The sequence below is a fragment of the Poecilia reticulata genome, linkage group LG10 (genome assembly GCF_000633615.1).
Source record: "Poecilia reticulata strain Guanapo linkage group LG10, Guppy_female_1.0+MT, whole genome shotgun sequence".
In the NCBI taxonomy this organism is placed as follows: domain Eukaryota; kingdom Metazoa; phylum Chordata; class Actinopteri; order Cyprinodontiformes; family Poeciliidae; genus Poecilia; species Poecilia reticulata.
In genome coordinates, this window is record NC_024340.1 from 6,430,609 (window position 1) to 6,444,713 (window position 14,105).

A 14,105-nucleotide genomic window follows, 5' to 3' on the forward strand; every position below is an offset into this window, starting at 1 on the left:
CCAAAAAGGACTGAAAATCAGTGACTGTCCTGCCATGAGAGGACTGACTGACAGACTCCTTTATATTTGGCAACTTTTCAGACAAAAAAAAGAAATTTGTATAAGCCAAGATCAGAATCTGGATCCTTTTAAAGCTCAATGATTGGCCAGAAACCTACAATTGATGTTGTCCATTAAAAGGATATGACGAAAGATTTACAAACGTGTTAGGGATGTACTCTCTATAGATATTTTCACTTAAATTGTGGAATGGGGTGGAGAACCATTGGTGAAGCCGGCAGGATGGTGTCTATGAATTTCATATTTTTCTTTCACATAAATACCTTCTTGAATACCTTGAATAAAACTATTGTAATAGTAGGTCAGTGGTTGTAATTCTAAATTTGGACATTAGATGGCAGCAGTGAAACATCTTTCTTTAAAAATAGCCTGTTTTATCTGTTTACTAAATTAGACTAAGTTCGTTTTAACCTTAAAGTTATGGTTTGACGTTTTTCCCTCTTTTATTAACAAAATGTAAACATATGTTCGTAAATATGGTGAGATTCTATAAAAAGAGTCCACTATTTAAACAAAAAACAAGTTTTAACTTAGTGGTAGGATAAAAAATGAGGAAAACGTTTTCATATTAACTACACATTCAAATGAGCACACTTCGAGATTCCTGTCGACACTGCTGGAAGTCCAGATTAAGGTCTTGATATATATCCTAAAGAAAACAACAAAAAAAGCAGACATACTGACAGACTGTTTACTATGACTAATGGCATGTGGTTAGCAGTTGTCAAGGCAACTGGCCAGCCATCCGCTGGGACCTGAGAAAAACAGGAAGCAGAGTGAGAACCGAGAAAAGCAACTGAAACTGAAACAGACGTTAGAGCTCTGGATAAACTGAATGAAGCGACTGTCTCTCTGTGTGAGTGTGTGTGCGTGTGTGTGTGTGCAGAGCGAGGCCTCATCTGACAAATACCTGAACCACTCATACCGGTTACTCCAGTTTCAGTCATTACAGGTGCTAACTTGCACTGTTCAGCAGCAAAACCTTTAATCCTTATCTCAAAGTCGTGTCCCAGCCCAAGCCGTGGTAATGGTCAGTTTCCCAACAAAAAGGTCTCCGACGAGCCGTCACTTTGTTTTTATCTTAACAGCCACAGATATACGAGCTCTGAGGCTCAGCGGCTATAAAAAAGAGCTGGACTCTGCTCTTTCTGCCTATACCAGAGATAAAAAAAAGAAAAAAAAAAAAAAAGTTCAATTGTGACAGTCATAAAAATCCAACCGAAAGCAGGATAAATACAAAAACACTTTATTTTCAGTTGAACATGTTGATTCACATGTAGATTTCACAATGTTAGACAAGACGGGTGGCAGGATGAAAAGCAGAGCAAATGTAATTTTCATATTCATGGTTGGTTGTTTTTTCCTTTCAGCTAAATAGTTACATTGTCCTTTAAGAGAGTGTGCTGCTGAACATAAAGAGGTACAACTCCTTCCTGATAAGAGATTTAATGGCTCTAAATTACTCTGGACAACAGAAACACCTGTCAGCTTTCACTGCTCGTCTCTAACCGACATAAAGCAGAAGAAACTAAATCTGTGGAAAAGCGCACATAGGATGTTTCTGTGAGGCTACTGTTAAGGCAACGCAAATCGGTGGACTTTCAGAATGTTTTCCTTGTTATGCCAGCTCTTCTGATCAGCAATTTCCTCATATTTTTAGTCCCATTTTATATACCAGGAAACACCTCGTGTATATTTCTGCGTCCACTCGAAATAATTACACTGATTCCAAACACAAAAACAAAACAAAAAAAAAACAATAAAAAAAAAAAGACTGCTTTTAGTTCAGTTATTAGCAGAATTTGCTTAAAATATTACATGATGCAGGCTGGATTCACGAGCTGCAACTAGACTGAAATGAGCCATTTCCGTCATTGAGTAATAATAATTAAAAAAAGGCACAAGTATGAAAAGATTTTTGCAGTAAAGCAAGCAACAACCCCCTTTGATCCAGTGAGTCTTTATATATATATATAAAAAAAAAATCACCATAATGACTGAGTGAATCCAGTGTTACACTCTGGAGGGAGGGGGTTTGGTTCCCACAGTGGATCCATCGTCTTCCTGTTGGCTGCGCTTTAGCCTGTTAGCTGTTAACAACCGTTGATAATGGATCCCGTTTCCTCATAGCAGGGGTCGATGACTCCTGAGCATAACTGCCTCGTCAGTGCAGCTCAGTGTTTCTGTGCAGGGCGAAGGGGAGATCTGTGCACTCAAATTAAACTGCCCCCCCCCCCAGGGATGCTTTAAAAATAGAATAAAATCAAATGAATAAATTCATATGCATATCTTACGTATAAAAAGGCACAAGAGCGACTTTGAGAGGTGTAGCGTTTGCCACTAGCAGGCTAAAGCACAGCTAGCTTCAAGTAAGCATGAGCCGGTAACCGGTGTCGAGTTTTCATTTCAAAATTGATAACTTCCATTTCATTTTTTTTCATCATGTTCCATCTCATTTCCCATCAGAAACAAACTTATTGGTACTTGAAGTAAAATGGTTTAAATAATATTGAACATAACTCATGTTTTTCGTCCATTTTGTCAAAATTTTAGGATCTCAATGTGTCAGGATTAAGAATCTCATACAGGCCCATGCCTAGTTTGAACCCGGCCACATCAAAAGGCACATATCTGCAAGTAAAGCTTTGCTCCCCGTTTCTCTCAGACTCACAAACACACACGCATACACACACACCAACCAGTGCGCTGCCTGTAAGGTGCTAAAGCAATCAAAAACCCACATACAAAAGAGCTATGTACATTATGGACACCAGGAGGACGGTGTTAGTCCCCCCCGCTGTAGTAATGGCGAGTCCAGTGTCCTGAGGAGACAGATCCACGCGGCCTTCTGTCCAATGTGGGGCCAGTGATTGAGAGTATAAATACATGATAATTAATCTGCTGACCTGAACTGATTGGGATGGCAACGCCACATACCGGTTCCGTGTGTCCCCAGCAAAGTATTTAACTTGGTAGTTAGGTGCTGGCTTTGGTTAAACGTGGCGATAAGGAACACGATGGCAAACAGGCTGCATCTACATTTAGCTTGTCAAAACTAACGGACTGAATTAAACTAATCTTTGGTAAGCCGAACTTTTAAAAACGCCGAGAACCTCTCATTTCTAAAAAGGCGTGTGAAGCTACTTAAGCTGCACATAAATACCACCGGTGGCACACGGAGGGCGTCGGTATGGTCCTCATGTACCCACTCAGGTGGAAGTGGTCTGCAGCTTGTAAACCCGGCCCCCACGCTGACGGTCAAATGCTCACCGCTTGGCAGACCGGTACATCCAGCTGAGTGTCAGTCGGTCAAAAGGGAAAACTAAGAGAACTGAAGATCCACACAGGTGTTTTAGGCTCCGACATAGCCCACATGTTCTCTGGAAGCGACCGTTCCTCCTCCTAACCCCTTCATCCGAGGTCAGGGGTCAGGAGGAAGTGACATCTGAGGTTTTTCTAATGACGCTTGCACGCACCTCGTGAGCGTGGCTGCTCGACGGGGGCGTGTGAGAGTTTTGGCCGCAAGCCGGCGTCCAGCCGTCGATGTGATAGCTGATGAGGGGCGTGGGGTCCTTCAGGCTGGTGACCCGGAAGTTGGGTTTACTCGGGTTGACGAACGAAGCCATGCCGGGGAGGGAGCACGGCGGGATTCTGAGGACCGACGGGTATTCCCGCTTCCACGTCGGACCGAGAGCCTGTCGGTGGGAACAAGGAGAAGAAGGAACAATTATGTACAGATTGTGGACAATTTCTGATGCAACTGATGTGAACCTGGGGCTGAGCTGCATAGCAATGTGTTCATAACCCTTGGACTTTTTCACATTTTGTCATGCATCATAAGGAGACTTTACAAGAAGGAATAAAAAGTCGTCCATTTAGTGGCACCATAACGTGGTTTTCAAAGTTTATTTTATGAATGAAATGCATTCTACCAAGATTTACTGTGGGAATAGTGTTCATGGTCAAAGTTTGCTGTCTTGATTAGCATTTTGCACACAAAAGTTAGATTTGGTCTCATTTGAACCGTAGCAAGGGTGCATCAATTACAGTTTGCAAACCTGACCTGCCTATTTCAACTTTGGCCGATACCAATTTTTTTTTTTGTCTGAAACATTGCTAAATATAGCAACAAGTTGCTAAGTTAGGGTGAGGTGACTATTGTTAACCAGGCACATGCAGATCTGACCTGGTGGGCGGGTCAGCTCTCTGTCACAGCACAACAAAAGGGACAGTGGCTGATTTTCAGACCTTTGTATAGACAGATAAGATCGGTAGATAAGATCAGTTTCTCATGCAAGATAATTAAAGTGTAACTAACCTCCCCTGGGAGAGCATGACTTCACCCCTGACAAATTTTGAAAAGTCCCAGCGAAGGGGGTGGATGTCTGCCGTAAGTTTGGACTGAATCTTTTTCTGTGTGTTAGTCGGTCGCAAGAAGGAATAGATCAAATAATCGAATGATAAATTAAAATGAGATTGATCATTTCCACATAGGCAACAATCGTCAAAGAGATGCTCCCCTTTAACATTGTTGAAAAGCCACCATCTTGAGAAACAAGATAGTTTGCACTACCTGCCCCTTTTGCCTGTTTTCCCCGTCAAAGCTGAATGACATATTTTGAAAATCACTTTTGGTAACAGAGACTTCATAATCCATTTCAATTATTGTTTTGGCTGTTTTGTTTATTTATTTTGAATGTTTAAGCTGTTTACCAGTTCCAGTGTTAAAGGTTTCTTTAGAAATTAAAGTTGTTTGATCTCTGAGAGGTTGTACTTGCATTAATAAACCACTATTACTGTAGAAGTTGAACATGGTATCAAAAAATGATAATATTGTTGTTTATCGCAAAATGTGTTATAGTGACAGGCCTATCTGTGAGATGATAAAAGGTTGGGATACATTACTGCCCTGAATTTTAGTTTGCTGTATTAAAGTAAAGAGGGCTACATACACTTTATAGATTTTTATTTCCTCATAAATTGCCACCTTGTTTTGTCCCACTGAAATGTGCTGAAACATAATGCAGGAAAGTCCAAGGTGTGGTAATACTATTACAACACCAAACATAAAGCAGCTAAACGGTCCTTGCTGTTGAATCGATGTGTGTGTGTGACTCAGTGTAAATATTTAGCCATCAGTAGTGTGTGCAAAATTAGCTAAAAGAGCATCTCCTCTGTGTGGAAGTGCAGGTGAATTCCTGTGTTGCGGCTCAGGATAGAACATCTTGTTAGCATGTGGTGATAGACAAAAGGACAAGCAGAGATCAAACTGTTAATGTTTGACTGTGGTGGTTCCTGACAGAGCCCTCCCTTTTCTCACTCTTTTGCAACCTTACAGGAAGGAACACACACACACACACACCTAACTCAACACGTAATAATAAAAATGCTTTGAGCCTCTGAGATGCACCACAAACTCTCGTCACACTCAGGGCCAACGCTCCAAAACTTTATGATGCACACACACACACACACCCTGTTGGAGCAGGTAAAAACCTGTTTATCTGAAAACTAGTCCAGCTGCTGATTCATTCAGCGCTCTTTGGTGTGTGTGTGTGTGTGTGTGTGTGTGTGTGTGTTAAGTGTGAGACCCACCTCTTTGTTGTCTTCTGTGTCGCTCTCTGTGTCGCTGCCTGCAGTCAGAGGAGACAGGAAAACGGAGGTAAAACCACACATACAGGCCTGACAATTAACCCCCTGCCCCCAACACATACACGCACACACACTGCTGCTACACACAACTCTGAATGTTAGCTATGCAAACAACCACACACAAGCAAGCAGAGCTGACACCCATAGATCAAGCTGGCCCTGAATGACGGGTCACGAACACACAAGATAAACCGGCTAGTAGCTAGAAGAGAGGAGCAGTTATCTGCTTTTATGTAAGCAGAGATAAAAACATAAAATAAATAAACTAACAAAATGTTCTGGTAGTAGTTGGGTTGATAAAGAGGTCTACCCCTCTGTTTTCACCCATGCAGCTGGTTTGGACAGAGACTGATGCTAACAGTTTAGCATCTAAACCACAGGGTTGTTTTCTTTTTTTTATTGCTCAGGCAGAACATAAACAGCCGATCAGATACAGAGTTGAGGAAAGCCAATCCTCTGTATTGAAACCACAATGATGTAAAAGAGGTTCCCATGTGGTCAGGAGCCCGTAGGTGCATTATTTGGGCTTTTTTTTTTGTTCCTCGTAACATGCTGCGGTTAAGAGGATGTGTTTGTGTGTGTGGTGTCTCACCGCAGCATGAAGATACAGGAGAGATCTGCAGTGGGTACGAGTGGGAGGAGCTAACGGTCTGCTCCTCGTTCTCGGTGGTCACCTCGATGGTCTGGCACACGTCCGGCAGCTGCTCGCAGTGGATCAGATGGTCCCCAGCCGGACTGTGGAGCGCTGCGGGTCAGACACACACACACAAAACACACTGAGCGTGAACACAAGGGAGTCCGGCGCACTCCTGTGGCGCAGGGCGACACAAATCACAACGGCAGTACCTGATCCGCTGTTGGACACTGTGAGCTCCCGGGTCTCTTCTTTGAGCGCAAGCTGCTTGGAACAGTCAACGGGTCCAGGGTGGGCTTCAGAAAAAGTCGTGCTTGGAGACAGAGCGGCTCCCTGAGGGGCAAAGGAAGAGGAGAGGTTGGATGTAGACAAACATAACTGAAAGTATATACAGATTAGGGATGCACCGACCCACTTTTATCTAATACAGATATTGATATCGATACCTGAGGTTTAGCATCGGCTGATACCGATCCAACATAGAGAAACAGTGCTGAATTGACTAAACGATTGTACTGATAATGTACTGAATTATAAATGTATTTGATATAACTGTACCTGTACAGCTCATTTAAATACACCAATAGCTTCACAAACATGTAAAAAAAAAAAAAACACAATTTTAATTTGTGCAATTAGGAGTACAACAACTAATGCAACCCAAATATCAGCAATTGGTCAGAAAATTGTGATCGGTGCACTCCTAATATCTAGGCCTGACACAATAAGCACCAAATCAATTAATCGCACAATAAATTAAAACTAGCTCAATAATTTCCGTTTGCATGATTTCTCATTTTTCTCTTTTTCAACTACAAACTGGATGACAAAAGTCTTCAGTCAGGGACTTTGATCTCAACCAGACATTTTTATGAAGGACAATTTTGCTTACAGAGACTAAATAATTCATTTTATTTGTTGTTTTTGTTTTGTTGATATGTTCCTGTTCCAATGCAAGATGTTCTTTATCTTTGAGAATGTGTTTTGCATTACCATGCCATTACCATTACATTACTTGAAGATGATCTCAAAACAACGATATTATCGTTGTTTCATAACTTCTATGAAAATTTATCATGACAGGCCTAGTAGCAATTATGAATACTAAAAACAATGCAAAATATATACAATTATACCCTACTTTGTGCAGCCTATGACATGAAATGTAAATATAAACTGAAGTTTGTTTTGAGCCGGTTCTGTGCTGCAGGCTGTAATATTCTCCTACTGGAGCGATGAACACGGACGACTTCCTGACACCTCTCCAGTGACTCCACTCAACACCTTTTGACCTACCTCGTCCTGCATCTGCAGGACAAACAGCTGGACTTCTGCACCTCCAGCCGGGAGCTACAACAACAAAGCAGGCATGCCTCGACCATCACCCACCCAGACAGAGCAGTCGATCCCTCCCACTGTGAGCCGCTCTCTTATCTGATCCAACACAGAGCAATTCTACATCATGTGGGAACAGGAAGGATACCTGATTGTTCCAACTCAGCCGTTCCCTCCCCCCCTCCACCTTTATCTCTCCCACTTCACTTTGACCTGACGAGGCTTTCTAGAAGTGTTTTTCTCCGTCTTGGCAGGAGCTGAGGCTATGCAAAACGCTTCTAGGTAAGGTATTTCGGCAATGCCGCCAAACTGGACTATGAAAACCAGGTTTTTATCAAGTTTACATAGAGCGTGGATCAAGACGTGGCAACAAAAAAACCCAGAGGTTGTCCTACCTCTTTGCTTCCCTTGGACTTTCCCTCCTTGTCGGCCTTTTTTTTTCCTATGAGGACACACAGATTGGAGGGAGGATTCAGGAAACGTGTTTTGAGTCAAATCCAGGAGTAAAACAGCAGAGGAGGAACGAGCGCAGCTCACCTTTCTTCAAGCTCCTCTCTGTGGACGAGAGCATCTTGTACACTCTGAAGGCATTGGTTCCTTTCTTGATGCTTTTGTCCTTCACCTCCTCGATGTCAGGCAGGCTGTTCATGGCGCAGCGGAAGTTAGCCTTCCAGGTCTTTGGGTCGGGCCGGTCCACACCGGGCTGGTATTTGCCTGCAGACGGACATTAAGGGAAATACCTTAGAATGGATTTGTGTGTTTATTATTATAGCAGGGTTAGCTTAGGCTTCTATTTTTATTTTTAAAGAGAAAAGGATGCAACTACAACATTATGTGTTCAGAATGCTTTGAATACTTTTCATGTTGTTATGAAATTTGTCATATTATAATGTTAAAACTAAAGGTACATATGTTCAGTGGGATTTTATGTGACAGACGAGGACAGAATTTGTCAAATTGGAAGAAAAAAAATACACGATTCACAGGTGCTGTAAGGTTATTTTGTATTCAAAAAGAATGTGAAGAGAACCAAGTTCATTTGTGGCATTTAATGTAAAAACTCAGCTCATTTTTCAAAATATAAAGTCCATTTTCCAAAATCAATTTTTTTTTCTCCATTCCTTGCTTATCCAGACCCAGAAAGCACAGAAAATTGTATTCCATTCTTTTCAGGACCGAGTAGGAAACCCATTTCACTCTTGCGAAACTAAAGCCTGAAGGAGACACCTCCCTCCACAGTTTGGAGACCAAAACTGATTGGCTTTTACTTTGTTTTTTCCCTAAACCAATAAACATTGCCCAACCGTAAAGTTCCTCAGATTTGTGACAGAAAATTAAGAGCGCTGTTTGGTCAGACATGAGACTGAAAGCCACAGGAAAGGAGAAGCAGTGAGAGTGTGCTCCAGTTACCAGTGTGTATGGCCCATCGCATGAAGAGCGGCGCGTCTTTCTCCAGGTCCCAGCCATGACGTGCCGCATGCATCCACGGGATCTGGAAGATTCTCTTTTCCTAAAAATCAATGCGGTCTGTCAGCATCTCACTTCACAGAATGAGTCGACGTTAGAATGTTAAAAACACCAACTCACTTTGTTGACCCATTTCAGTCCTGGGATCTGACAAGAGTTGATCTGTTCCTCCAGCCACGGCCGCATCCTCATCCTTTCTACAGGCATGGTGACCTAAGAGATGCAAACAATCACAGGTATTAACAAGCAGCAGCTGGAACTGACTGAAATCTAAATAATTCTTCTCAAATAATAAGACAGCGTACCATGATTATTACTGGGGGTGCACCAATCAAATGAGGCAGAAATTATAAATCAGCCAATCGTCCTTTAAGTAGCTCTAAATGCCTGCTTAAATGTATAAACGGGGGTAATCTTGCAATCCTGTCATTTCCTGTTTGATCCAAAGCTATAACTTATATCAAAAAGCCTGGAACACTTTTTGTTTTCCCCCCATCAAAAATCGGAACTGGTCACAATCAGAGCTGGCTGCTCACCTAAAAGAAAACCACAAATCAAGAAAGGCCAGAAAAATCCTCATCAGTGCATTTCAAATTACCGATTCACAGTGATAGATTTTATTTCTAACAGCAGACTAAACATGAATGAATAAATACATATTTTTGTTTCATTTAGTTTGGAAATGAGAGAAATAAAACTTTACTCAGGTTTAAACTTTTGCTAAAGAAAATCTGATCCTAGAAAACAAAAACAAAAAAACTTGGAACAAATACAACAGGAAGCTGAAAAAAAAATTCAAGCGACAAGACAACAAATGCAGAATGTTTCCTTTAAAAACAACACAGGAGGAACATTTTCCCCAGCCTGAAGCTCATGTTGGTTCCCGACATGATCAAAGTCCAGCAGGCCCTGGTGATCCCAGCTGCACATTAATGTGGCACTTCTAGTAACAGACAGCTCCCTAAAAGGTCAAACCAGGTAACACGGCACCATACCAGGCTTTTTTAACCAGCAGCAGGCCTGGAACATCCAGCTGAGTCCCCCTGTGGGTGTCTGTGTGTTACCCTGATCCTTATTGGTTTTAACACTTGTAATTATTGTGCCTCACTTCCCTTTCTGGTCAAACATGTGAGACAAACTTCTAAAAACTCTCAAATGTTTTAGTAAAATTTTAACTGCTGAAACGACCTTTGTTCAACTGGCTTGCAAATGCGGCTAAAACACACCATCACGTTCTACTCTCCCACCAGGCGACGTATAAAATACAATAATACAGTGAAAATATAACTTATCAATAATGAAGCAAAATTCAACATGGTACTCTCATAACTAACGCTATTACTATTCAGAAGTAATTTTATTTATCATAGCTCCAACTCTGTAAAAGAAGAAACAGTTTGATAAGGATAAACTGACATAATAACAAGAACATTTAAGTCATAATATGTTCAAAATTACAGCACACACTAGCTTTCCGAGCGCTAAGTCTATGCGGTTGTGGACACGTTTATTGAAGTAAAGTTGAATTTAGCAGCGGAGGTCAGGTCAAAAGTTTACCGCGCTCTATTTGTCTACTGCCTGCCAGCGAGCTGACCCAAAAACAACGAAGCCAAAAGTGAAAATAAATCCAGTACCTCGCCGGCGAACGAAGCCTAAAAAACTACAGGGGTACTTTCACTTACAGAGCGAGCTAAGGAGCTGTCATGTCGTCCCGTAGGAAGTCGCTGCGTATGACTGTGTACGCAGCCCAACAGCTTTTAATATGCGGAAATAAAAACTGTTACCGTCTCAGTTTGGACGGCCTGTGGCTCCTCAGCGCCGCTGTCGGAGAATAACACGCTGGGCTCGAGGTGGACAACGTAGCAGCTTCGAGGCTTTAAAATGCACATAGAAAAAAAAATAAAAGAAAAAAAATAAAGATGGTGTCGGTGGTTTATTTCTGTTTCTGCATTCAGACCGAAAGCAAAACAACGACTGCTTCGGGAAGTCAGGGCGCGTGCTGGAAATCCCCCTGCAAGCTCTCGTGCTCTCGCTTCAGCTCGGTCTCGAGCGGAGTCGCGGAAGATCCTTTGCGCGCTCCCCAGAAACATACGAAGAGCGCTTACTCCGATTTTTATTTCTGCTGTTGTTGTCATCGTCGAAATCGAAAATATCTTTACGTGAACATTTGTACTTTGTTTAAAGGTCTCTCCGAAATCTTATTTACATGTTTTAAGCTAAAATTGTTAAAAAATACTAGCACAAGAAATATTTTACTTTAATACCAAAAATACGTGTATTTTTTTCAACTGGCGTAGCCATCAACAAATACATAGACGATCTTTGAACTGGATTTCATTTTCGCTTCCTCAATTCTCCCTCCTCCCACACGTACCCACCGCAGCCCTTTTTTTAACGCGCCCGGTGCCAGAAACGAAACTAGAAACTTCTCACAACCGTGCATATACGTTTGTGCAAGGCCAAGCAGCTGCAGCAGTTATTGAGAAAATGCATTTTCGTTTTATTTTCCAGAGTGTGCAACTGAAAATTATCTGTGGTTGCTGCTGTTGGAAAGGGCCAAAACCATACCAGAAGGTTTCATGCATCTTTTTTAACCGAAACCGAATGTAGATGAAGCGTACAGCTGAAGAAAATAATAATAAAAAAAACATTAAAGTACACATAAAAAAATGTATTATTTAAAAACAAAAGAAATGCATAAAATAAAATGTGGATGTTTAGATTTCAATTTTAAATGTCTTAAATGTTAGCGATGAGTAGTTTATACAAACATTGAAAAGTTACAAAAGCAGATTTGCAAAATTTCTAAATGAATATATAAAACATTTAGATTTACTGATGAAGCTGTTAGCATCCCTGATGAAAATACATCTGAAATAGCTTCATATTTTCTTCCAGTAGCATACACAAATATTGCTCCCTAATATATTAGGAGATTGTAAGAACAATCTGATCAATTGTCAGTATCTTTTTTATCAACCGTTTATACATGCAAGACAGTATTTGTTTACCCATAACATTTCACAAAGTTGGAGAACATGCAGAGATATTAGTTATCCTTTTTGTATATTTAGATCCTGGGTCCTCTTTTATGCTACACCAGAATATTTTGGTTTAGGTTTAAGGACTGAGATTTCTGGTTTTCATCAGAAAAACCATGTTGTCTGATGAACCATTTTAATGCTGATTTGGCTTATGGTTCATTATCCAGTTGAAACACACATTTTTGGTTTTTAGACAAAGAAACAGGCCCTGAGCACCACAGATCATCTGCTCTACTACTAGTGTTTCCTTCTTTGTTGTTGTTTTTCCATTTTTATCTTCTTTTTAAGGAAAGCTCAATTATAGGTGAAAATGTAAGTTTCACAATTGAAGTCCAAACAGATTTATAGTAAACTCTTGGTAATTTTATATAGATTGTAGATAATACACATTGTGCATACTTTCTGTTTACGCTATACAGAAAACAACATGTTTCATTGAGGAACGGAAAATCACTGTGTTGGGAAGTGTCAGGTACCAACTCTGTGTTGTTTTACTGCTTCGTTCGCCACAGGCAGGGATTATCTGTTTGTGCCACGCGTGTTCTGCAGGCGATACTCGGGGCGGGGTGCGGTGAACAGACGGGCACAGTTTAAACATCAACAGGGAAAGTTTGGTCATCTAAGCCTTGCATGATTTAGGAGAGGAGGGGCGGCAAGTTATTTACAGTATTTGGCACGCTGCAGAATTTTACAGGGCATATGTGAGTGTGTGAAGAGGATTCTGAAAGTATAAAAAACTAAAACAATCTCTTTTAAGGGTTAAATTTTAACAACCGGTTGAGTTCCTGAAACAAGTGAAGACCTGCTCTAAATCTTCCAATAGCTTCCTCTAGTGGCTGCAGGCTCACATTGATTATTCATTTAGTTATTTACTATTTCTCAGGGAATGCAAATTACACCCGTCTTGTTAATCACATTTCATACACGTATTAACAAGTACAGTGCAGTGGAGTAAAAAAGTGAGGTATGATGTACCCATAGGGGTGCTGCGCAAGAGGGGGCGCCAGAAAATGATGGAAGAAAATTTGTTTTTAGTCAAGAACAAGCTTTTATTTATGTATTTACTTCTTCATTTGATTCGTGTTGTTGTCTGGCGACAAGGAGCTAGAAAACTCTGCGTCTAGCTCTTTCATATTTTAGCTGGATCTTTATCCATCCAGCTAAAGATGGAGAGGCTGAAAAGAAAGTACTGAGGGCAGAAAACAAAAAACGGAATACGAAACAAGGATAAAGATGTGGGAATGTAAAAAGATTTTCAAAGTGTTTGACGGACAGCAGGTAAGTTATATCAGTCTATCAACAGGTGGCTTCCAAATATTCATGTTACCAAGTTACTAGTAAAATGACATGTCATCTGTAATGTGTTCCTATACAGCTCAGAAAGTAGCTAGCTGGGCCCGTGCAGTGCTAATTAACATACGGATATTTTATCACAAGAACTATGTGGGTTTGCATAAAGACAGCCAAGCAGACTAAGGCTAAACCTTACAGCTCTGTAAAATTGTTTTACCCCGTGCTGTTTTTGACACATTAGTGTGACAAAAACAGCAAAAATAGAAACATTTTCCCATAACTGTAATGAATTCATCAAAAACCTGAAAGAGAACCTCGTTGGGGTCTCAGAACACATTACAGCATTCTCTGGTTTAGAAACACAGCAAGTAAAGAAAAACTAGCTAACAACGTTAGCTGGTTGACTGAATATCTTAAATAATCCACCTAATTCTTACAGGGAGTTCCAAAATCTCCTCAACAATGGAAAAAGAATTCATTTGATTAAAGTGAAAGGCAGCTGAAACTCTGCGCTACATGCTAACGGAGTCATATTTCTGGAACAACTCAGAGCTGAAATATTTGTTATCAGAACAAGTCCGTTCCAGGAAGACAAACAGGGTAAGTGGAACAGCTGGAGT

General features: G+C 40.9%; 1 protein-coding gene across 4 annotated transcripts; it reads right to left on the reverse strand.

Moving 5' to 3' along the window:
* Positions 1-1,285: 1,285 nt before the first annotated feature.
* irf2b (interferon regulatory factor 2b) lies at positions 1,286-11,202 on the reverse strand. Of its 4 annotated transcripts, none has more exons than XM_008419757.2 (10): positions 10,933-11,202; positions 9,454-9,684; positions 9,269-9,361; positions 9,092-9,191; positions 8,219-8,395; positions 8,077-8,123; positions 6,559-6,679; positions 6,305-6,457; positions 5,656-5,693; positions 1,286-3,755 (listed from the first exon to the last, which is right to left on the reverse strand). In XM_008419757.2, the coding sequence occupies exons 2-10, from the start codon at positions 9,454-9,456 to the stop codon at positions 3,489-3,491; spliced, it is 999 nt and encodes a 332-aa protein (XP_008417979.1). In that variant the 5' UTR covers positions 9,457-9,684; positions 10,933-11,202; the 3' UTR covers positions 1,286-3,488. The 4 variants fall into 4 exon arrangements, with proteins under 4 accessions (XP_008417979.1, XP_008417980.1, XP_008417978.2 ...); XM_008419758.2 differs by lacking the exon at positions 10,933-11,202 and adding an exon at positions 10,831-10,906; XM_008419756.2 differs by lacking the exon at positions 9,454-9,684 and having other exon boundaries at positions 10,933-11,201.
* Positions 11,203-14,105: the final 2,903 nt, after the last annotated feature.